Below are 24,518 nucleotides of genomic sequence, written 5' to 3'. Positions count from 1 at the left end.
GCCTGGTGTGTCTAAGCTGCCTGGATGGTTATGTGCTGAGTAGATGGATGTCTGTACCGCATATTGAGCGGCTGCTGCCAATATGAGTGTATTGGTGCTAGTACAAAGCTGATATCTCTCTTTCCTCCTCTCTTTCTCTCTCTTTCAGATACAGATGAATGCATGTTCAACAACGGTGGTTGCCAGCATGTTTGTGTCAACACTGTGGGGAGCTATGAATGTCGCTGTAAGGAAGGGTTCTTTCTAAGCGATAACCAGCATACGTGCATCCACCGCTCAGAAGGTACTGGCTGCTTCCCTCCAGGCACCAAGCAGGATTTTTTGACAGAAGCTAACTGCAAAATCTCTAAAGCAGCTTCAAAAGTATTTTTAGGTTGAGTTTTTCGAAGCTGTGAAGGGTCTTGAAGTCCTCACTCGTTTTAAAAGGAGCCGTGTGTCAGAATCTTCTAAGTGACTTTGAAGACTCTTTACATCCCTTCTGCCCCTTTGATCCCACCAGTATCTCTGCAGTGTTGTGCTTGTTAAAGGCTGTACTGCTGTTCTCCCAGGGTACTTTATGCTCTGTTGTGCAGCTAAGCTGTGTCCTGATCCAGGGAACGGCAACAAATTGAAGGACAGTGAGTTCTGGCCGTTTCCATCGGCTTTAGTTACAAGGCAATACCTGCATTACCTTCGGGTACCTTTTAGATTCCCCGTACAGTGTTTAGGTTTCAGCTAAGAGATTTATTGTTTGTCAGCCCCAAAGGTATTCAAATCACATTCTTTGTTTTGAGTGAAACCTTTATGAAGCGACCTTTGAGAGATCAGAGAGCCTTGGGTGTCCAATTAGACATCGGATTGAACAAAATTATTTTGGGTGCCCTTAGGGAATACTTTAAAGTGGTTGCTTAGATCAGGGAGTTGTCCATTGAACTGTACAGTGAATATCTTACTAAGTAGTATTTAAAGCTGCAAAGCTTTCTTTAATCTATGGCTTATCGTTGGCATGACTATAAGAGGAATCTGAGCATGAATAAACAAATCTCCCTTTAAAAATCCCCATAGTGAAGAGATCAACATTTATGGCCAGCCACAGATGAGTGCGCTGAGGTGGCTGCCATCTGATGTAGCTGAATTGATCTTTTGTTTGAATTAAGAATTTGTATTCTCAGCTTCTCTGGTACTGGGCTTGGTCTCACGGGGGTCTGCTGATGCATGGTGATTTCTCAGGCCATTGCTCAGCTTGCCACTGCAGGAGCTGAGCTGGGAGTGGGGACAAGCAGGAAGGCTGCAGCAGTGGGGCAAGGCATTTCCCTTCATGTTGCCTTGCAGGCAGTGATGTGCGTTTGTGTGTGCGCGTGGATGATGAATCTAAGGATGAAAATCAGTTGCTGGAACTCCTTGTCTTGGCCGATGCCAAGGGAGGAAAAACTTCCAAATCTTTTTATTCTTCCTTGCTGCTACTTGAGTACCTTCTACTCTCCTGAACTAACAGCAGCAGCATTTCCTGTCATTAATATTTGTTCCCAGAATTGTACCTTTGGAATTCTACCTCTGTTCTCTTATTTTTTTAAGACACAGTTAGTTTCTTTTAACCTTTTGGCAAAAAAGGCCTTTTTTCCATAATACCGAATTTCCACTTAATGTAGTCTTCTTTTTTTCATTGAAAAAGAAAAGCAAGAGGAAAAAAAGATGCATTCTTTCCTAAAAACTACTAAATAAAAAAGTATTTTTATGGAAACCAGTCTTAAGAAAAAAAACCCCTTACTGGTTTTGCCTGAAATGCTTTTTTTCTTCATACTAAAATACAGAAGTGTTTGTTTTCTTTTCTTTAAAAGCCATTTTTTTCAGGTTATCATCCTGTGACTCTTTCCCTCCTGTCTCCCCCCATTACTGTGAAGAAGTGCTCCATGGGATTCCCCACTTTTTTTTTTTTTTTTTTTTTTTTCCCTTGGGTGGGCAGGTCTGTTGTAAGCCAAATCTCATTGCTTTATCTTTCCCCTCACTTTGTTCTCAGCTTTTCTGTTCATCACTAGGTCTTCTGTGCTCTGCCTTGTGTATGCATCTCTCAGTGTATATACTTTATTAGTTCTCTTTTGAGACCTCGCAGCGTTGATTGAAACAGCATTTGGCACCTACTGCCTAGACCATCTATTCAGTTTTGCTGCTTATCTGTAATACAAGGGAGTATTTCTTTCCCTGACTGCCAGCCCGGTTAAGAGGGTGCATACATTAATGCTTGAGAGACCTTCCTAGTGGTCTGCAATACTGGCCTTTACATACACAGAAAAAGAGTGAACTGAAGTTGAGAAAGGAGGAATAGAGAGGCTTGGGGCTGTTGTATTCCTCCTGATGACCAGTGTAACAGGGGAGCCGAAGAGTCATCTGCCCTTCCAAGTTTACCTGCAATAATCCTCTGGGTTCCCTGTCACCTACTGTGACATGGGACTCAAGGTCACGTAGCTATTAGGGGAGAGTTTGATAATTGAAGTTGATGTTTCATCTGATGTGACTGTGTTGGTCTGAAGCACAGGGGTGCTCCGAGTGGCTTGATGGTTCTGCCTAGCCCCTGCTTAAACTACAGGAACTCAGAGTGTTGTGGGAAGTTGTGCACAATCCAATTTTTTTCCCTGGCTGTCTGCTCTGAATGAGCTCTTCTTCATCTATATGTGGGAGAATGGATTTACTTTGGAAGGCTGCTACAGTAGCTGGCAGGGCAGCTATGCACATGTAGCTTATTTCTGTGTTTAACTTGTTTCATATTAGAGAATACAAAAATTTGAAGGAAAACAGAGTTTTTCATGAGTACATCTTGTGGTTGCTATTGCTATGGATGACAAATCTTGCTACTCTCCCTTGTGGTGTTTCACAGTCGCAGCTATCTACTGGTTGGGCTGAATCAATGGCAGCGAATTGGACCTGCAAGATGAAAGCCACATTTGAAATCACTGTGTGGACTGAGAGCTCGTACACAGGGGACCATCTCAGCTGTTGCTCTTAGAGTCCTTCTGACTGTGGAGAACAGTGATAACTAGAAAGCTTTTTGGAAAAAGTTGCCTTAACACAAGGATGTAGGAAGCATGTAAAAAGACTAAAGCGTTCCTGGGACGTCCTGTCCTGTTCTGCTGGTTGTGCTGATGCTCCTCACCATTTGGCTATTAGAGGATGCCTCTGAGAATCTCTGGTAGTTCTTTGTACAATTGCATCCTCTGCCTCTGTCCTACTGAGCACCCATTTGAATGTGCCTTAAATGGAGCCTTAAAGTTCTTAGCAGGTTGGTGTTGATGTCCCTCATCTTCTGTGTAAAAAAGACAAAGATTTAGACACAGATCATACATGCAAGAGATTAATTTAACGTGACCTGGTAGGGAAATAGCATGCTGGCTTTTTGCCTGTATCCTGCCAGTGACAAGAGTGCTCAGATCTCACTGAAGTTTGCTGGGTAACTTCAGGAAGGTCCAGTCATCAGGAAGGACTCATGTGGCTTGGGGTCCACTAGGCCAGGCAAGCACTGGATTCCGCTCTCTTGGCTGTGAGTGTGGCCATGGAGAGACTCATCCATCCCAAGACACTTGTGTGCCAGTAAGGCAGGGTCTCCTGCAAGAGAAATTGCGCGTCTGGGAAGCATGTGGTGGGATTTGACCAATATTTGTTTGGGGTTTGGTTCTCGACCACAATCTGCCATTGCAACAGCTCTGGAACAATGTGTCTTGGGAGACTTTGTGTCCATGAAGGAGTTTGCAGTCACACAGCATTTATGGTTTTACAGACATGTCTTTAATACAACCTTATAAAATGGGGCTGAGTAGAAATCTTCTACCACCTTTGGAAACAAGCAGCAGCCTCACAGTAAATGCTAGAATGTGTGGATGTATGTATCTTCTATGAAATGCTGGCTCTTGGGTCAGCTAGATTTTGGTGGGTTTGGTCATGTACCTTGTTACACAATGGGTACTTTGTTATTAAAATGTGCCCTGGTTTGGGAAGTGCAGTTTTAGCTTACTGTGGAGACCTGATTGAATTCTGCTCGCTTAGAACAGAGCAATCCCAACCTGAGCATTTAAACCATTTGTCTGATGTCAGTGAACTTTACCAAAGTACTTGCTTGAACAGCTTCCCCTTTGGTAGCTCAATAGAGACAAAAGAATAACTTTGTTAAGAAACTAAGCTGCTAATTCTCTTAATGCTTTCTAACACCTCTGAGCTAACAGACCAAATCATATTGCATGCTTAAGAACAGAAAAGTCACAAAAACACAAGAGTTAATAGGCTAATTTGTGGCCTCATAGGTTGTCTCCTTCCTTGACTGACAGCACAAGAATGGATGACAGCTTTCATGGGGGCTCCTTGGGCTGTGTCTGTGTGCTGCTGGATTTGAAGTGTCATTGTCTTGTTAGACTTCTACAGAGTCCTCACTGTGGGAAAGGAATCAAAAAGCCAGTAGAGCAGAATAATCTAGGCTCTGTAATATCCATTCTTTTGTTGCTTAAAGCTCTCTTGATAGAGAAAGGATACTGTGGCTTGTGCTTCAGGTGGTGAGAATAGTCGTGTGCAGAGCAAGGACCTAACTGAAGTATAGTGGAATAATGGTGACGAGCTGACCTCTGCTTGCCAATACAGTGTTTTTGTTTCAGTTAGTAATAAGGCTGCAAAAAGGGCTGTGTAAGTTTAAAAAATATATAGGGTGTGGAATTGTTCACACAATCCCTTTCTAGCAGCATGGTCACCCTTTTCATTCTCTGATTGTGCATCTGCTCAACTCAGTAGAAGTTCACTTCAGGTAATGTGGGATAAGACCTTGCAGCCAAAGTATGCTCCACTTGCTCTTCTCAAATGAAGTGTTCTCACCAAAAAGAAAGAGCATCTTGGTGTAACATATCTTAGAAAAGCCAAATGCACCAAGGCAGAGAATTTGATGGCAAAGGTGTGTTCTCTGTATACCTGAGGAGAGCATTCATTTGTCTTCTCTCCCTATTTTGTAGCTCTGTATAAGACTTCAGCAAAAATCTGTGGTGTATTGTTAGACTATTCTTTTAATTTGGTCTAATCATCCCATTTGATAACTCAGCCAGCTGCTGTGTAGTTTTAAGTTGTGTGTGTACAAATTGCGTCACTGTCTTGCCAATGGCAAAGGCATTGATTTAGCTGAACCATGGGGCAAGGTGAAAGAAGTTTTTACAATAATTCTAGGAACAATTCCTCCCTGTTTAATTGAACTTTTTGCAAAGGCCAGACAAGATACTCTGGCAGTCATTGAGTGCTAGTGCATGAACAGCTTGTAACTGTCAGAGACAAAAATGAGAGGATGTTTCTAGGAGGGGCACCAAAAGGAAGAAAGTCACTAGTGTCACATTGCTTTTTCATTTGGTTAAAGCAGGCACTGGCACTAAATTCTGTCCAGCTGGGAAGGTGTGTAGAAATACAGAACTCTGTGATAATCCCCAGTGGGGTTGTTTTGGCAGGTATTTCCTGAAATCAGAAAAAAAAAGAAAACAAAATGGTTAACAAAAAAAGAGAATTGGCATACAGCATACATACAATCTGCATGTCTGCCTGGTCACTGCTTGGTCACTGCTGAGGTAGGTTATGACTTTGGGAATAGGCTTTGTAGGCCAGTAATTGAAATAGGGATGACTTTTGTGACTGTCAGCCTAGGCATTCCTGTGTCTGGTAGCTGCTCTTTTAAGCAGAGAAATAAGAACTTCGTTGTAGGCTTTGATCTTGCCAGGTATCAGCCACCTTGCAATTTTTGTAAAAGAAATGAGGAGGTTTTATAAACACTGGTATAAAGTGAAAGCATTGGATGAGAATGCACATGCTGTACAAATCTAGGGACACTGCTTTTTGACCTTGCAGTCAAAGAACATGAGCACAGAAAAGATCATAGATGGAGAAACCTTGGGGCCATTGACTTTGCAGGATTGGACTTTCTACCTTTCCTGTCTGTAAGCTTATACTTCTTGTCCTAAAACTGTAGAGTCTTCCCAGAAGTAGCAGGCTGTTGTCTCTGTGTGTATTGAACTGACTTTATTTGACTGTTGCCTGCACACAGAGACGCTGAGGATGCTGATGCTCTTGCACTTGTCCTGTTTTGCAGAAGGCATGAGCTGCATGAATAAAGATCATGGCTGTGCCCACATCTGCAGAGAAACGCCCAAAGGAGGAGTTGCCTGTGAATGCCGACCAGGATTTGAACTGTCCAAGAACCAGAGGAGCTGCATTTGTATGCAACATTCTGCATATGCTTATGGTTTCCCAAAGTGAACAAATAGTGTTCTGTTTGCAGTGATATGGGATTTGGTATGTTATAGCTAAACTGGGATGACACGCCTAACTTGTGTGCATTTGAATTAAACTGGAATCAGTGGCTTTGCTGGACACTATCACACCAGTCTATTGGTTGCTGCAGTATCTGTAGTCTGGGAGTCGTGCCATCATTCATAACGGAAAGTTCAGCTCCACAAGAGAGCTCTGCAGGGTTTCAGTCTCAAAAGTTCTTCAGGAAAGGGGAGTGTTAGGAAGGTTGTACTGGATGGTCAAATGGAGTCAAAATTGCACACTGTCTTTCAAAGAGGCTGGAAGTGCTTGTGAGATGTAACCAATATTTTCTTCCTAGTAACATGTAATCATGGAAATGGTGGCTGTCAACATACATGTGATGATGCTGATAATGGGCCTATTTGTGGATGTCACCCCAAGTACATCATGCATGTGGATGGGAAAACCTGCCTGGGTCAGTATACAGTGGAGGGAAGTAGTTTTCTATTGATGACTAGCTCCAGACTGGTGTGGCATTGCTGTGTGTGCATGATTAATGCTCCTCATAAGAGTATGGCTAGAAAATGTCAAGGAATGCAAAACTAAGAAACCTGCTAGTGCATGAGTGAGTTGGTTGGGTCCAGGCAACTTAACGCTTCCCTACATAAGTAGCTACCTAATGCTACTGCAGCCTGTAATTATCACTGGTGCCTCTGACGCACAAGGCCCATCACTAACCAAAGAAGATTCCCTGCCCTCTAGGATATTTTAGGTTCAGTTTCTTGTATAGCATGAGCCAGAGTGTAACGTAAAGCAGTACGTCTGTTAAAAACAGACGTAAAGCAGTATGTCTGTTAAAACCAGAACTCTGAATTCAATTAAAGTACAATTTTTGCAAGGCACTTATCCAGTAAAGAAAACACTTAAGATTTACAAACTCTTCCAGTCTCTGGAAGAGTTTGTTGTCTGTTGATTGAAATCAAATGCTTAGGCATAACTGGCTGGTCCTTGTATTAGTCCATGATAGATGATAACAGTGTGCTTTTAACAGAACAATTCATGACAGTTCAGTTAGTTCTTTTATCTTGTTTCTGTTCACTACATCCATAGCACATCTTCTGTTTTGTTAAGAAAACTGAAGCAAACAACGGAAGCAACAAAAGCAAAGTATTCTCATGGTTTTGACTGAAGGGTCTTCGTGATTTTCATTCTTACTTTCTTTTAAAAAAAAATTATTTCTGCCTAGTCAGTTCCAACTGTCTCTGATAATTCAGCATGCAATCCAGCTGTTTGCATGTGCGTACATACTGGTGTCCTGGTTTCAGCTGAGATATTGTTGATTGTCTTCCTAGTTGCTGGTACAGTGCTATGTTCTGAGTTCAGTATGCGAAGAATGTTGATAACACACTGATGTTTTCAGTTGTTGCTCAGTAGTGTTTAGTCTGAAGTCAAGGGTTTTTCAGCTTCTCGTGCCCAGCCAGTGAGAAAGCTGGAGGGGCACAAGAAGTTGGGATGGGACACAGCCAGGGCAGCTGACCCAAACTGGCCAAAGGGGTATTCCATACCATGGGACGTCATGCCCAGTATATAAACTGGGGGGAGTGGGGGCAGGGAATCGCCGCTCGGGGACTAACTGGGTGCCGGTCAGCGGGTGGTGAGCAATTGCACTGCGCATCATTTGTACATTCCAATCCTTTTATTATTGGTGTTGTCTTTTTATTAGTGTTATCATTATCATTATTAGTTGCTTCTTTTCTGTTCTATTAAACTGTTCATATCTCAACCCACGAGTTTTACTTCTTTTCCCGATTTTCTCCCCCATCCCACTGGGGGGAGGGGGGGAGTGAGTGAGTTGCTGCCTGGTGCTTAGTTTCTGGCTGGGGTTAAATCATGACAATTGGGTATCAGATGAGGCTTCTGGTCAGGGCACCTTTACTCATTTGCTTTTTTTCATGTTCCTTACAGAGAGGGAAGAGGCTGCTGTTGAAATTTCTGAGGGAAACACTACAGCAGGAGCTGACGTGGACAAGAGGGTGAAGCGACGGTTGCTTATGGGTAAAAGTGCTTATCCAAAATAATTTTGATGTTTGCTGAAACCTTTTAAATTGAAGAATTTTTTTTTTTTTTTTATTGTAAACATTATAGCTCTGGGCTGAATTCTGCCTGAGATGCTTCACTCCCTTTTAAGAAAATAATATTATTCCATAATGTATAAGAAACTATGTACATTGTTTATGATGGTCAGTAGGAGGTGTCAGGAACTTGCCCTTGAAGTAGCATATGTTTCCATGGTTCGAATTCATCATGGCAATGCAGTACAATCCCTTCTATGCTACAGTTCTAGCCAAGCGATTGTGGAGGAAGCAGTGTTTTACCTGCTTCTCTTCAATTGAAAGTATAATTCTGCATGGAAGAGAATTGGGCCCAGTGGTGGATTGCATCTAGAAAGACATGTTAGGCTACAAGGCCATCTTACTCTTCCTAGTGGTGTTTGCATCTTGCCCAGAATACCAGCCTCTGAGGGTCTGTTGCTACTGGGAAGGCACTGGCATGAGAAACCATCACTGTGGTCTCAGGGCAGCTGGGTCAGTGGATGTCCGCTTCCCAAAAGCCCTTACTCCAGGTGTCACGGTGATTTACTGTGCTTATTAGCGTTTGCCACAGAAGTGGCATGGAGCATGGAGGCTGGAAAAGGAACTACCAAAAGTATAGGGCTAGCTCTGAGCTCCTGAATCCATATTTAGACATCTACATGAATAGCCTCATTTTCAAAAAAATGACATTTCTGTGGAAAGAGGAGGAAAGAAGAGGCACTCTGTCTTCACATGGAGGTTGGACACAGCCTCCCAATATTGAGTGTGAGATGAAAGACTGGGAGGGAATAAACCAGTAAAGGTCTCAAAACTTGAGAAAAAGTAGCATATGCTTGACGCTGCAGAAAACTAGGAGACAGAGCTAGAAAGAGAGGATTTCAGAAAGCAGACAGAAGATGATCTTAGCAGCTCTCTGAATCAATATGTGCTGGATAAAATTGCATTTGTCCAGCCAGTGAACTGACTGAGGTGGTTAGACTGACTAAAAGACGAATACCGAAGAGTTATTTCTGTTTAGTTGGATGTGAAGAGCTGTATTTTAGGGGTATTCGCTAGAAAGGTTTGGTGAGATTTAGGCATAGTTTGCATAGGAGGGAAGTTAGGGGAACATGAGGTTGAGGTGGCACCTGGGTTACAAGCCTGAAGGAACCCTCAGTGTGGGTGTAATCCACCATGACTGGGAGCACAGGTAGCATGTGAAAGGGTGTTGGGGAGGGATTTAAGAAAACAGGTTTAGAAGTGCTGAGTGTAACCAGGTGTCTGAGCATTTGTGGGAAGTGTCAGAGGATCAGCCAAGATTGAGTGTGGGCATAAGGAAACAGACTGGCAGGAACAGATTCATCATCAAGGAGTGGGGATTTGTGTTTAAGGACAAGAATATCCAGAGACAATATTTTAGTTTGTAGTCTGTGCAAAAAACCTCCACATAGCTGAGGCAGGGATTTTGCCAACACATGTATTTAGTAGTTGAGTAGTTGCGCATGTATACTAGACTAAATTCAACTATGGTTGAATAGCAGTGTGCTTGGAACCGTGCCTTGTATCACGTGGTGTTTCTTGTTACCATTATAATACCCCTGAGCAAACTTCAGCTTTATCTTGTTGGCTAGAAACGTGTGCAGTTAATAATGGCGGCTGTGATCGTACATGTAAAGATACGTCGACTGGAGTTCACTGCAGCTGTCCTGTTGGATTCACACTCCAGTTTGATGGGAAGACATGTAAAGGTAAATTTTATACTCGTGGACATGTTCGTACCAACACCTTACTGTAAGGTATTAATCTCCAAATGAATGTAATTCAGTGTCCAGAGGAAAGCCAGTATGTGTAATCTGACCTAAGAAAGGACTGCAGCCAGGGGTAGACACACAGTTTCCATCGCATCAGGTGCATCACGTGCAGAGAATCTCTGCCTCTCTGCCCTCCTCCTCACCACTTCCACCCCTCCTGCCAAGATGGCTTCATTTTTCACAGATGAGCTTTGGTAGGAGGTAACACAGGTCTGTGGTAAAGTAGAGCTCAGTACTGGAAGAGGTAGGCATGTAGATTCTTACAGGCATACAGTCCAATAGTCTGGTATTCTACCTGCAGTCAGCTGGGTATTAGAGCAGTTTGTAAGTAAATACCAGTGTGTAAACAGGGATGTGTGAGTAGAATTACTTATACAGGTCCAAGCAGCTCTAATGAGAGTACTGGAAAGGAGCAAAGGGACATTTAGGTTGTATATTAGAATATATTTTCCAGTAATTAGATGTTAAGACTGTTCTACTAGGCAAAAATGATGGAATACCCATGCCTGAGTCAATATTAGATAAAGAACTCATTCTAATATTGGCATGAAAAGGACAGGGTAGCTCAGGAAGTCTCCTCTGTCTGAGCTTTCTGTAGGGCTTAGGAAGAGGAAGTGGAGAGAATGTTTAAAAAGCTAAAACCTTAAGAGAGCGTTTAGTCAAAGTGTTTCCAAACAGAACTTGGGGAAATGGTCTTTTTTGAATACATGTACCCAAATGTAACTGACAGCAATATGTTAAATAACATTGTCACGGGGCTGAATGGGCCAGATCATTCTTAAGAGCTGGATCTGATCTTCCTTAAAATTTCTAGTATTCTTGCTCAAGTTTGTTTCTGGGCTTCTCTAACCAATTGGATGTGACTATTTTCTGGATCTGGCAGTGGAAGTATGTTGAATGTACTGTATTTATTTGCTGAAGCACTTTTTTTGTTACAGATATTGATGAATGCCAGTCCAATAATGGAGGCTGTGATCATTTCTGTAAAAACACTGTTGGCAGTTTTGATTGCAGCTGCAGAAAAGGATTTAAATTATTAACAGATGAGAAGTCTTGTCAAGGTATGTGCACTGGAAAGGCAGAGAAGTAGAACAAATCTGCATGGCTTGGACATCTACTACAATGATGAAGTGATAATGGACTCCAGAATAATTTCCATGCCTCAATTTTGTTTTTTTGCTTTCTGAAACAGCTGTTGACTTAATATAGTTGGCTTGATACTATTGCAGGAGGTATGTTTAACAGCACAGTGAACTATCATCTGGAAGTGACAGAGTTAGCATCATATTGAAAAGCTCTTTATGAGCATAATGTGTCCCCCCCTTCTGTTAATGATCTTAAAATATTTTACAGGGAAAAATAGACAATATCTCTCTGTCCATTTTACTGACTAGTTCACCATTGCAGTGAAATTGTTTTTTCTTAATGGGACATTTCGATGACATGACTTCATTATTTAAAGAAAAAAAGATATAACGTGATCTATGAAATTATAAGCCTGTTGACAGACTGGAATCACTATTCCCTAAAACTTCGTAGAGCATTTGATTTTTAGGATGACATGGACTTCTCCTGTGAGACTTACAAAAATTATTTGCTTTTCTCTAATGGTTTGTACATATAGAGTTAGCAATCCTGTTTAAGCTGTTTAAATACATTAAAATGTAAAGATCAAAATGGTCTGTGGTTTTGGAAAAGCTACAGTATGAAACAATGTAAAGCCAATCAGCCAACTGGGGAGGTGAGTAATTCCATTTCCTAGACAACCAGCTGACATTAATAGTGAATTTCAGAAAGCTGAACTGACCAACAGAAAATAATTTTCACTTGGGGTTTTGGTGCATTCTTACCCTTTTTAAATCGGACAAAGAAGGACAACTATTTATATGGAACAACCTCACTATAAAAACATAACATAAGATTTCCAAGATAGTTTGTGGGTTTTTTAATGGAATCTGTTTATGAATGTATTTTAAAGACTTGTGTCTCCCTTTTGTCCCTGTCACTTCTATTACTTTCCCTAGATTGTTTCAGAAGTTGTTTTTTGAAGCATGCCAAAGCCTAAGAAAAAAGAATGATGTAGTGTGTCAGTGATGTTGATGTGAACTTTTTTGTTTTTTGCAACATTCTTACATGGCATGCATAATGTACTAGCACAGAAGTTTTAGGTGCTTTTGATGGTATAATAAACATTTAGGGCCTCAGAAAGTGATGGAAATTTTACCATTTTACCATTCAATTCACTGAGATCATGATTAGGCTATTATACTAACTGTGCTTTACAAAGAAGATGTGTGCAAAGTGATTGTAATGCCAAGGAAAACTTTCACTGGAGAAAACAGATATCTCAGCAGCTTTTAGAGACAGACATTGAAGTCTAAATATACAGTATCATGGATCCGTGGAAGAATTCACCACATTATTCCAGTCATCTGTCTTCAGGTATATCTTGAAACATGGTGATTTTCAGCAGACTTAAATCAGGCACTGCATATTCATACAGAGTTAAAAATGTGGCCTTCACTTTCATTTATGGGGAAAAAACAAAGGCAATACTTTGTTTTGTAAATCTATTTTTGCAGACCGTATGTAGACTTTTTTTAATGAAATAAGAGTTTTGTCAGCTTTTGTTTTCTCCCGTAGAAGAGAAATACTTTATTTTAACCATAAGTTTTAAAAATGTAGCAGCAGTTTTCATGTTTGCCAAGAAAAAGCTTGTTTGGCAAACTAATTGTTCTTTTGAAAGTTGTCATTTCATTATGTTACATTATTTGCTTTAAAAGAATTTGCTTAGTTTACATACATCTGCACATCTCTGTGTCCAACTTTGTTAGCTCATCAGTGCTCCCTTGTCAGGCTGAGAGATACTGATGTACCCCTTTAAAACTTGCAGACGTTGATGAATGCTCTTTTGAACGGACATGCGACCACACGTGCATCAATCATCCAGGCACCTTCGAGTGTACTTGTAACAAAGGATATGCTCTCTATGGCTTCACACATTGTGGAGGTGAGTTATAAAAAGATGCTACAGGCCATGCTCAGAGTGCTGTTGCCACAGGTCTAATTAGTGTCTGTGCAAGACACAAGCCTATGTATATGCAGTAGGCACATAGAGTAAATTTTACGCTTTGCCATGATAAGGAGACACAGCAAAAGTAGAAACTTATCCTGCTCATTTCTGTCTTTGCTTAAATGATTTTGCCTTCCCGCCCTGCATCCAGAAAGAACCTGTGACTATTAGAACAAACGGATGCGTTTTGCACCTGGATATGAAAGCCATAATTTGATAGAGTTTTCACATGCAGAAGTCTCATTTGACTTCAATGAAAAGTCAGTGGAATATGACTTAAAGAACAGGAAGCTCTGGATGACCTAGAAATACGATTTTGTGGGTTGCCCTTGTGCATATGCCAGATGCTCATGTGATGTAGATTGTAATTTAGCTGATGTAGTACCACTGATTTACGTTAGCCGAGATTAATGCTCTTAAATCTTTTATGTCTTTCCTATAAGAAATGTTCAAGGAAAGAGAGAAAGATGTTCACAGAACCTCAATGTGTGTCAAGTGTGAATATTTGTATGACAAATTCCCCAAATTAACATGAGGAAACATGAATAACTGGACACTGATGGAATTAAACCTGTTTTATATAAGCTGTAGGCAAGACCTTACTGACTCTATATGCTTACTTAGTTCTGAGTAAGACCTATTTATTTCTGAGGCAGGATGAGCACACTTCAACTTGGAGATAACAATTCAGAGATCTCTGTGTGCCTGATCTGTTCTAACCTCTGCCTCTAGAAAGTCTGCAAAGATTACAGGGCTACAACGTCACTGTGTTTTATCCTGATGAACAGGGAAACCTGTCTGAATGGGGAGTAACACTGCTCTACTTGCTAAAATACGTTTGTTCTCATGAATTCCTCTGCATTAGCTCTATTTCTCTTGGCCACTAATGATGGAAAGGAACTGTAATTTTACTGTTGGCTGCTAATTGGCCTCTTCATATCATACCCCTGTGCAGAAGATGTTAATCCTTGTACCATAGTAAATCCTTCATTTACTGGCAATCACAGACTGTGTCAAAGCTGGTAGGGATACTGAGTATACACCTTCTGACCTATATGGAAGAAGTCAATAAGTGCTGGAGATAATAGGTTGCCATTGCATGCAGCATCCTAACAAAAGGTCAATGAAAACAAAAGATTTGGGCTGATTTGGTGGTATCTTAGGCAGCAGTACCAATTTAAGGTGTTCCCTTCTTTCTCCATTATTCCTCTGCTGCTCATTCCTACCCCTGCTGTCTCAGTTCTGTTAGTAGCATGGTTTTCCCCTGAAATCAGCTGGGTTTTGTAATCTGTTTCACAGTGTTTTCTACCAAATTGTTACCTGTCTAGAGGAGGGAACAAATGTTTGGGGAGAGTGGTGACACGAACTTGTTATTACCATTGAGAAAAGTACGTAGAAGTGGCTACCCTCAGTTGCACAAACTTTCTGGGACTTGCAAGAGATTTCTTGATGACAGCTTTCTAGGTTTATGTGTAATTGCCGTAAAGCTACTGGACACAAGTGAAGCAGTCATCAAGGTGGATCTGAGAAGCGGAGACGTAGAACTTTGCATTTCTCTTTGTTGAAATTCATGAGATTCTTGTCGGCCCATTTCTCCAGCCAGTCAAGGTCCTTCTGAATAGTGGCACAACCATCTGGTGCATCAGCTACTCCTCCCAGTTTTGTATCTTCTGCGAACTTGCTGAGGGTGAACTCTTGTCCCATCATCCAGGTTTAATGAAGAGGATAAATAGTACTGGCCCCAGTATTGACCCCTGGGATACACCACTGGTGAATGGTATATACTGCACCCGCATGCAAGTTTGCACCAAAGGCAGTATGTCGTGTTGTCCGTAGTTTCTCCTCCTATTGGCATTTATTGGGTAGGGCAAGGCCCTGCAATTGGATAATTGGCCAAAAGGGACATTGGTGATACAATGGTGTTATTTGCCCACATAGAGTCAAATAGTGTTCCACAGCAGTTTTATCTGTCTGAGCACTTGGAGGATTGATCAGTATGAATCCTGTTCATGTTGTCTGTCTTTATTCCAAATTAGAAATATTAATTAACCAGACATAGTGCAATGCAGACTTGATTTGGTCTCCTTTTCTTTGAGTTAATTCATTATCATATTGCTGAGGCTGGATATTTTGTCGATTATGTGGTTTAAGGAAATACCTAATATCTCCCCTCTGACAACAGTTGATCAATTTTGACATTTATCAAAGGATTTCCATGAAGACAAAACTATTTCAAGGTGGGTTTCCAGAGAGCATTCCTAAAATCTTTTCCAAACCCTACTAAGCAGTATTTGTTTATGTATTTACCTAGTGGAGTTTAGAGTACAGAACTTTGGCAAGAGTAACTTTTAAAAAGTATTTTTACCTTTCCTCTGTAGATATTAATGAATGTAGCGTCAACAATGGTGGTTGCCAACAACTGTGTGTGAACACACTGGGAGACTATGAATGCCTGTGTCACTCTAACTACAAATTACACTGGAATAAAAAGGATTGTGTTGGTAAGGTGCCCAGTAAATACATTTCTGCTCCTGATGTGTCTGATGGCCTTGTGATTATAGTCAAATCTGAAAATCTTGATCTGTCCAGTAAAGTGGTATGAGTCATCGTTCCAGGTATTCCGCTTTACTTTTTATTGAGGCATGATGGTACTGATGTTGAAACTGGTAAAAACAAGCAAAAAAACCAACCCCCAAAACAGGAGATACTTTGAGGGATTTTGATGCTTTCTTTCCTGTGTTTTTATCTAGCTCATTCTTCTGTTTCCTTTTGTTTCTCTGCATGAGAAGTTTTGCTGATGATAGCTTTACCTGAAAGGAAATTACTTAAGTGGTGTGATCTTCCAGTGATTTTATTTTGCTTTGATTTTCTGTCTAAACAGCACATTAATTGCATGGGTGCTCTCAGGTACCAGCTTACCAAAGCAGCTGCATGCTGATTTATTAGTAGGGTGTATGTAGATCTTTTACTTCTGTGAGTATTTGTTTTATCCTATTTAGAGACAAAGGGTCCCTTGCCTGATAATATGTCACCCAAGGTATTGCTGCACTGCATTAAGAGTGGTGGGAGTGATAGATGCTTCTTAAGCTGCTCTTCGGATGTCCAGGTATTTTTTGGTAAGTCAAAACCAACAAAAACAAGCATGTGATTCTGCGGAGAGTGTAAGAGTAGTAAACCTTCTAACTCTCATGGAAGCCCCAAGAAGTAGACAATCAACAGGGACTTCTCCTTTTTCACTATAGAAAATAAAGGGCTATATCCCTGCCAGTGTCCCAGGAAAGCCCCCCTTTCCTTGTCTTTTATAACCACTCTACCCTCAGATTCCCTTCTCATGACAACTGTCTTTTTGAAGCTGGGGAGGACAGGGCAGAATTCTCTGTGCTCCCTGGGCCATTCCTTAATTGGCCCTGAGAGCCGCTGCTGAATGGGGTGAAGGCATTCCAGCCCTGCGTGGGGTCTGAGATTTTGCCCACACGGCCCCTCCACCCCACAGGACACAGCATGCAGGCTCGGCTGGTGCTTATGGGACAGATGCTGCTTTTCTTCCTGAACCCTTTAAACTGCTTAGGAAGAGACAAGCTCTAATGTGGAGTATTTTATGCACAACATTGTTGAAAAAGGTGAAGATGATGATGGCGATCAACAAATTAAAAATGTCTTTTATACTACAGGAGTCTTCAGTCTGTGCACAGTGCCTGTGTCTTTACTGTCTGTCTGTATGGTCTGTCTGTTAGGAACACAAGATGCCTACACCCTCACCTGTGGCAGGTCATCTCAGCTTAAGAAAAAGCAGCAAAATACAAATGCATCCAGCTGGCTGGGTAATCACTAGATTTACTGTTGCATGATTTGACTGACTGATTTCTTTTAATAGATAACTGTGAAGTAAGGGTGTTTCTGTTGACTTTCTATTTTCCCTCTCCATTTTACTCCCTCTGTTTTTTCTTCCTCTTCCTCATGATTGCAGTTTGTGATTACAACAGAAAATTCCCCTTGTACTGCTTCATCAGCATCGCTCAAACTAAGACTTAAAAATAAGGAAAGAGAAAAAGATCAGTAGTGAAATAAACAGCTATGCCAGGAGCGTCATGCCTCTTTTTAGACGTTAAAACTGGACATTGGTGGCAGCATACAGTATGTTTAGGTTGAGCTGTTGGACAGTAAAGTTTAGAAAGTATTTAAAGCTAAACAGATAAGAGGTGCTATTTTATATAGACATAAACTACTTTCTGAACTGGTTTGCAGTATCTCCTTTGATTTCAGCTGACCTTTGTTTCATTTACCCAATAGCAGATCTAGACTTGATCATCATAATCATCATCCTTTTTTTTTTTTTTTTTTTTTTAAATAAAGTCTATCACACTTTGTTCCAATTCCAGTTGTGAACCAGCTTCACAGCAGGAGGAAGCTGGCATCCCTTTAGGTTGTCTGTGATGACTGCTTTTTCACTTTATATCAGCATATTTTTTGATGTCATCGTTATGCTGTGACATTAGGGTTATCTAAATTTTCTGTTCGTTTTTTAAAATAACATGTCATTGTTTCTTCCTGAAGATACTTCAGCCATCAAGATAAGCGTAACCTTTAAATTAAATGAAAGAAAATGTAGTTTGAAAAAGACTGAGATGTTTCAAGAAAGTCTGGAACACATGATGCCAGGTATGAATATAATAATGCAGGTAAGCAGGTTAGAGCCATAGCTGAGGCGTTAAGTGCTTCCCAGATATGAAGTACATCATAAGCAAAGCATAGAGGACTGCAAACTTTCTGCTCTTCATTGACATCATGAATCACACTCCTTCCCAGCCACGATTCTTGCCATAGTTATTTCAGATCACAGGACTTCCCTGTGGCAACCTTACAGTCTTGCTAGGAAAGCTCTTCTCCCTTTTTGTTTGTACCACTGCCAATAAATTCTCAGGGAAATCAACCATTCTTTTCATTCTTTTGATTTCTTCCTTTCCCTTCTCTCTATCCCTTCTTTCTGTTCTTTCCTTTCTCACCTGCTCCTTACTGTCTGATGCCTCAGTGAAGAATCTCCCGGCCTTTTATGCTGCCTCTATTGCGAAAGGGTTATTTCTCTTTTCTCTTGTCTTCCTTTTATACTTCAGCAGCCCCAGATGGACACAGTGAGGGTAGCTCTTCCATCTGTTCTAAGGCAGAAAATGAGGAGGAGTACATTTAAACAAAAAAACAAACAACCAAAAAAAACCCAAAACAGGAGCTGGGGGAAGAAGTCACTATGATGAATCAGCATGTCAGTTTGTCCTTAGAAGAGTGACAGTGAGAAACTACACTAGATGCTCAGAGAAGAGTTATATACTCCAGAACCAAAGCTTATTCTGGGTGTTTTCTTTAAGTAAATCTTATTTCCTCATTGAAACCTTGAAAATGGTCTCCAAATGCCCTGTGTACGCAGCCACTACTTAATTTAAACACCATTATAAGCTAACATGTTTTTCACATGCTTCATATGAGTGCAAAATTTTTTCCCTTGAGTAGCCTGCCTGATGCAGGCAGTGTCGTGCTTTTAAGATGCTTTGCCTAGTGCAAAGGCAGTTCGTTAGAACCTGCTGGCAAAACCCAGGGGAAGTGGGCTGAGCACTGCAGCCAAGCTCTCATCCTCCCAGTGAATCGTGCCTCAGACCTGCTGCAGTACTGGAGTCTCAGCCCGGCAGTACATCTGTAGGTGCACTGGAGTCGTGATTCTGTGTGAGGGTGTACCAGTTGAGAAACTGGCCGAACTGTTTGTTTACTGGCATGTGGAGTTGTTCGTTTGCTCCCCTTTAACTCTTCATGACAACATTATGTGCTGAGCACTAGTGAATGTTCAATAACATAGCTGGCCAAGCTTTTGCTTCCTTTAATTTTGTTCATACAGAGAGACATAATTCAGTAAAGGAGAGCTTCCACTATGTAAACCTAACATGCAGCTCTGGCAAGAAAGTTCATGGAGCCCTCAGTAGACTGACTGCGGCTAGAGAAATTTTTATCACTGCGGACTTTGAGCTTGAAACAAGCCGAAAGGAGGTGACAGGTTGGTTGGAAAATAATCCAAGGTGCGGTTTGAAGCTTCTTGCCGTTTGCTCCTTAATTTCTGTATTTTTCACTTCTATCTGTATGCAAAATATTAATAAAAAGTATCTCCTGTTTTGAAAATGAATTTTACTGCTTCAAAAAGAGTGAGGGATGGGGATAGTTTCAAAGATCAAAGAACTGCCCATAGATTAAAGTCTTGTGGTCTGATTAATTTTCTTCTAGCCTGGTGGTGTTGTCCTTAAGGATTTTAGACTTGTACACAGAAGTTGCTTTCTCACTGATTTGCATTGGTTGGTCTTTTGGATTGGGTGGATTTTTGTGCCTGATCACTTATAGCAGCTTTCACCCTTGATACTTTTCAGACACATGTGATGTGCGCTGTGCTCGGAAAAAGACTGAAAAGAGGTTCCGTAAAACCGTTCGAACCTTACGGAAGACCGTCAGCAGGGACCAGTTCCGCGTTCGTGTCTCTGGCATGGACCACGAAGTGGCCAGAAAGTCTCTCAAGCTATCAGAGCCGCAGCAGGCTTGTGGTGTAGGACAGATGTATGTGGGTAACAGATGTGGTAAGTAAATGTAAATTAGGAACAAACCATCACATGTGTTTTACTGTTTTGCTGAGGCCTGGTGAGCTTGGAGGGATCGTAGGATGCTTGTCCAGGAGAGAGGGGGGCTGCACGTGAAGAAGTAGGGGTTACTGTTTGTGCTACTGAGATGTGATCCTTTATGTATTTATTGTCTGCAATTGCTGTGTTATAGAGTAGAATAAGGGCTCAGTGCGTTGCACTTTGTTACAGTTGATGCACAGCCTGCAGTAAGCTCAAAGGTAGAAAACGTGAGAGTAACATCAGGCACCAGTGGCCTTGACATCACCAGTGTTATTTTTGAGACTACATTTAATATCCAGTGTAACACCCTGTTTCTGAACTTGTGAACATTTCATCTCTTCCTTTTTCCAAAGAAAAGGCTGAGCAGAATTCGATAGAGTTGTGTTCTCTTTGCTGATTAAGCTCTGAGTCCCAGGGAATCTTCATGACAGAGTTATAAATTCATGGAGAATAGGGGTTTTATAGGCCAGTACTGCAAAAAATCTTAATTATCATGGCACCGGAGGGCACCACCATAATGCAGCCCATAATAAATGCTTCCAAAGCACAAAAGTTAAGGAGAGGGGTCAGATGTTATCTTAACAGGGTCCTAACAACCATGACAGCTAATTCAGGCTGCACAGGTTAGGCAGCATGTAGGTGGTTTTGTGAATCAGCAAGCCTTTAAAATGCTTGTCAGATTGAATTAGTACAGTATTCCAGCAGCAACCCATTTGGCCTCTGTCGTGGTTTAACCCCAGCCAGCAACTAAGCACCACACAGCTGCTCAGTCACTCCTCCCCCCTCCCAGTGGGATGGGGAGGAGAATAAAAACCAAACTAGTAAGACTTGTGGGTTGAGATAAAACAGTTTAGTAATTAAAGTAAAATAAAATTAATAACAACAATTTTTAAAAAAGTAGTAATGAAAAGGAATATAACAAAAAAAGAGAGAGAAATAAAAACCAAGAAAAGGCAAGTGATGCACAGTGCAATCGCTCACCACCTGCTGAGTGATGCCTGAGCAGCGATCTGCCCCTCCCGGCCAACTCCCCCCAGTTTACATACTGAGCGTGACGTTCTATGGTATGGGATATCCCTTTGGCTAGGTCGGGTCGGCTGTCCTGGCTGTGCTCCCTCCCAGCTTCTTGTACACCTGCTTGCTGGCAGAGCATGGGAAACTGAAAAATCCTTAACTTATGATAAGTGCTACTTAGCAACAGCTAAAACATCAGTGTGTTATCAACGTTATTCTCACACTAAATCCAAAACACACTGTACCAGTTACTAGGAGGAAAATTAACTCTAGCCCAGCCGAAACCAGGACACCCTCAGAATAGGTTTTCCAATCTAGTTTTGCTAACTCTGGAAAAACTTGGATTCATAAAATAGAAAAATGAATTGGTGTTGTTTAAAACATCTGTGTAAGCAAGCAGACTAGGGAATTACTCAGGTATTCTGTCGGAAAAGCTGTAAGTTTTCTTTTCTCTCTCTCTCTCTTTTTTTTTTTTTTTTTTTTAACATTGTAATGGATCTGAAAAACTTTGGAAAATTCACCAAGATGAGTTTACATGGATGTTTTCAAGCTGTTGTGTTGGATGCTGGAGGAAGGATTAGAAAAACTCTGCCTCGGTCCATTGTACAGAGCACAGTATGGCTTTCAAGCCATTTGTGATTTCATCTGGAAAAAATAGAGTAAGCTAAAGAGCAGGTAGAGAAGGCAATGTGAGTTACAATTAGGAATTGGAACAACAAAGAACCAAAATTTTTTTTAGGTAGCTGCAGAACCAGTTTAATTCCTCATTACAAATGAGAAGCTTACATGGCACTTCTGTGCTAGTTCAGAGAGAAATGGGGCTTTTGGAGAATGCCTGGAAAACTCTTTGGTATGGTGAGCACAAATAGCCTGTCCATGGTTAAAACGGAGACACTGAGCATATGAAGACAAGTGTTTTGAAGAACAACTTGTAAAAGTCAAGCCTCTTCTGTGGCTGAATTGGTGCTGCAGTTTGCTCTGGACATCTTAACAAGTACTCTTGTGAGCAGTGGAACTAGAGAGAGATGATTCCCTGTGGGTCTCGCACCTTACGGTTCAATTTGCTCATGCCTAAAAAGGTACAATCACTGAATGACTCTTCCTTTCTTCCGCTGAAGTATTCAGATTGTATCCTTGTGTAGATTTGCTGTGGTCGAACAGGAGATGGAACTTGCACCACAGCCTTTTACTTGCCTGGATGTTAAGAAGGTCTCTCTCCTCCACTTGCATGTTTCCTGCTTACATTGAATGCACAGAAACTTCGTATCTTTGAAACCTCGCCGCATCCTTTGTCAGATCACTGGGAGTTGGACAGAAAGTTCACTAGTTGCTGAGGGGACATAAAAGTACGCACAGAGGCAGCGTTACGTACGCCTCATTTCCTCAGAACAAGCTGACTGTCCCAGTGTGTATGGTGAAGGCGGCACTGGGCGGTGGCTGCTGCTGCGACCGCCAGTCAGAAGGAGCTAAGAGACAGACTGGGGAGAAGAGAACGGAGTGGGAACAGTGTGGAAGAAGAGGAAGAAACTAGCTCAGGGATGTGCGTGGGAGAGTCAGGGGGTTTTGTCTGGTTTTGGTCTGAGAACTTCTGAACAGGATTGGGGCCCTGCTTATCTAGACATGCTAATGATTCTGGGGAGAAAGTGACTCCATAGCAAGAGATACCAGGACAGCAGATGGATTCAGTGCAGGTGGTGGATCTGGTCTGTGGACAGGCGGAGAACTTTAGCAAAGGGATTTTTCTCAGGCTGACCAGAGGAGCAGGAAGCAGTGAGGCAACAGAGTCAGTCTAGGGACTTACAAGTCTCCTGTCTTGCAGATAGTGGGTGAAGTGCAGGTTCAGTTCATTGTTTTCAAATACATTTTTTAAAACAAAATACTTGGAGTATGGCTAGGTTAGATACAGTTTTATTGATTCAGACAGTCTTGTGCTGGTCCCCTTCCTGTGGTAGGCTTCTGGCACAGCACTGTCTGAAACATAAGCTGTATCTGAGCAGTGTAAGAGGGAAAGTCCAGCTCCTGCTCTGACAGCTTTTGTCTTCGGTAACTTGCCTGCAATTGCAGGAGTAAGCTAAACTTCGTTTAGTTTCACGCTTTTGGTGAGGTAGTACTTTTTCTGATTTTCCTGTCTTAATTCCTGCTGTCTGCAGCGGGCCACAGCACAGAATAAAAGCTCCAGAAAGGCACCAGGAACAGATTCGACGTGAGAATTCACTGCTGATTCTGAGGGGTAGTGTATTTTATTTCAAGTTTGCTGTTTAACATGCAGTTCTGTTTGGGATTTTCTGATGCTTTAGAGGTTCAAGTGTTGCATTTGTCTACCTTGTTATGTGCAACCTCTGTATCAATAAGTAAGCGTATTTAGCATTGGCTCACATTGATTAATTCCATGAAGTCCTGTGAATGGCTTCCAAGGAGCAACCAGCAGTAGATCTCTACTAATGTATATCACAGGAAGTACATATAGCAAAATGGAACCTTCATCAACCTTCCCAGAGAACTGGATTCTCACAGCAGGAGTGTGATCTTTCCACACTGAAGTAAATCTTACGGTAAAAAACATGCATATTTGAATGACAGTGCTTCAAGACTGGATGAACCATCTGAGGATGCTGGAAATGCTACATGCTGCTTTGAGAGGAGAAGATTTGTCTTGGGGAGAATGCAGTTTCATTCACTAACCTGGCTACAAGTATTTATTCTCCAGTATGAACTAGACTTTAGGCAGGTTTAACAGCCGAAGACCAACTCTAAATACTAGCAATTTCTTATCAGAAACTGATTTACCAGAAACCTCCGCACTGAAAGAGAAGTAGTTGATATCTGTTGGGACCCTTTTGCCCTCAGGCACTTTCCACTGAGGGAGAAACAACAAACATTTTAGCTGCTTTTCCTTTGCTTAAAACTCTGTCATACCTTGATCACATCCCATGGAGTTGAAAGTACCCCTTGCCTGTTCCATTTGGTAATTTTTGTGTTGGATGAATGAATACTTTAAGAGATGGAAGGAGGCAATGAAAAGTACCATTCCCTGAAATTGCTGTGTAAAAGGACATGTGAGTGTGCCCTTGCTGCATGGTAGTTGCAAGTGGATTCATCCAAAGAGCTGTCACTTCAGAGAACAACAAGCATGAGCAGCACTGGTATAGGCACTGCTCTGATGTAAATGCTGAGCAGCTTTATCTTGTGTGGGAGGTGTTGATGCATTTCATTGCTCAGCATTCAGCAGTTTTGTCCCCTTAGTTAGGAGGATGCAAATAAAATATTAACATTTCATACAAACTTATGAACCACATCGCAAAGTTCAGATGTGGTATGATACTGGCATTATAGAAGTACAAGGGAGCTATTTAAAGAGAAAAGCAAAGTGCTGCCTGCCTTTGCAGTTTTTACAATTAATAGTTGTGTTACACAACAGAGAACTGTATGTTGCTTTTTTTTTTTTTACAATTTTATAAAAATCTGACAAGAAGAAATGAATTATCAAACGGGAGAAAGGGTGCTATTTTTATGCTAACCTGCTTGTTCTGACAATCGTAGATTTAAGACATAAATCCTTGAGGTGCGTAACCATCTCATGTGACCTAAACGCGTGAACCACTAAACCACAATAACTTGAAGGATGCCGCTTCAGAATCAATTTGCATCTGTTGTTGGTGATTTT

The 24,518-nt window shown here is 41.4% G+C and overlaps 1 protein-coding gene across 2 annotated transcripts in view; it reads left to right on the top strand.

Moving 5' to 3' along the window:
* SCUBE2 (signal peptide, CUB domain and EGF like domain containing 2) overlaps positions 1-24,518 on the top strand; it is a 46,502-nt gene that overhangs the window by 6,221 nt on the left and 15,763 nt on the right. For both annotated transcript variants that reach the window (XM_030039650.1, XM_030039649.1), the window contains 13 exons: positions 149-283; positions 6,077-6,202; positions 6,596-6,712; positions 8,203-8,292; positions 9,941-10,057; positions 11,059-11,181; positions 13,014-13,130; positions 15,572-15,694; positions 16,193-16,309; positions 16,928-17,014; positions 17,748-17,852; positions 19,075-19,230; positions 19,595-19,798. In XM_030039650.1, the coding sequence (XP_029895510.1) occupies positions 149-283; positions 6,077-6,202; positions 6,596-6,712; positions 8,203-8,292; positions 9,941-10,057; positions 11,059-11,181; positions 13,014-13,130; positions 15,572-15,694; positions 16,193-16,309; positions 16,928-17,014; positions 17,748-17,852; positions 19,075-19,230; positions 19,595-19,798 (1,617 nt within the window). The remainder of the gene's footprint in view (positions 1-148; positions 284-6,076; positions 6,203-6,595; positions 6,713-8,202; positions 8,293-9,940; positions 10,058-11,058; positions 11,182-13,013; positions 13,131-15,571; positions 15,695-16,192; positions 16,310-16,927; positions 17,015-17,747; positions 17,853-19,074; positions 19,231-19,594; positions 19,799-24,518) is intronic.

This window comes from Aquila chrysaetos, chromosome 16 (genome assembly GCF_900496995.4).
Source record: "Aquila chrysaetos chrysaetos chromosome 16, bAquChr1.4, whole genome shotgun sequence".
Classification (NCBI taxonomy): Eukaryota; Metazoa; Chordata; class Aves; order Accipitriformes; family Accipitridae; genus Aquila; species Aquila chrysaetos.
The sequence above is the reverse complement of the archived record's forward strand: the minus strand, read 5'-3'. Positions and strand labels throughout refer to the sequence as shown.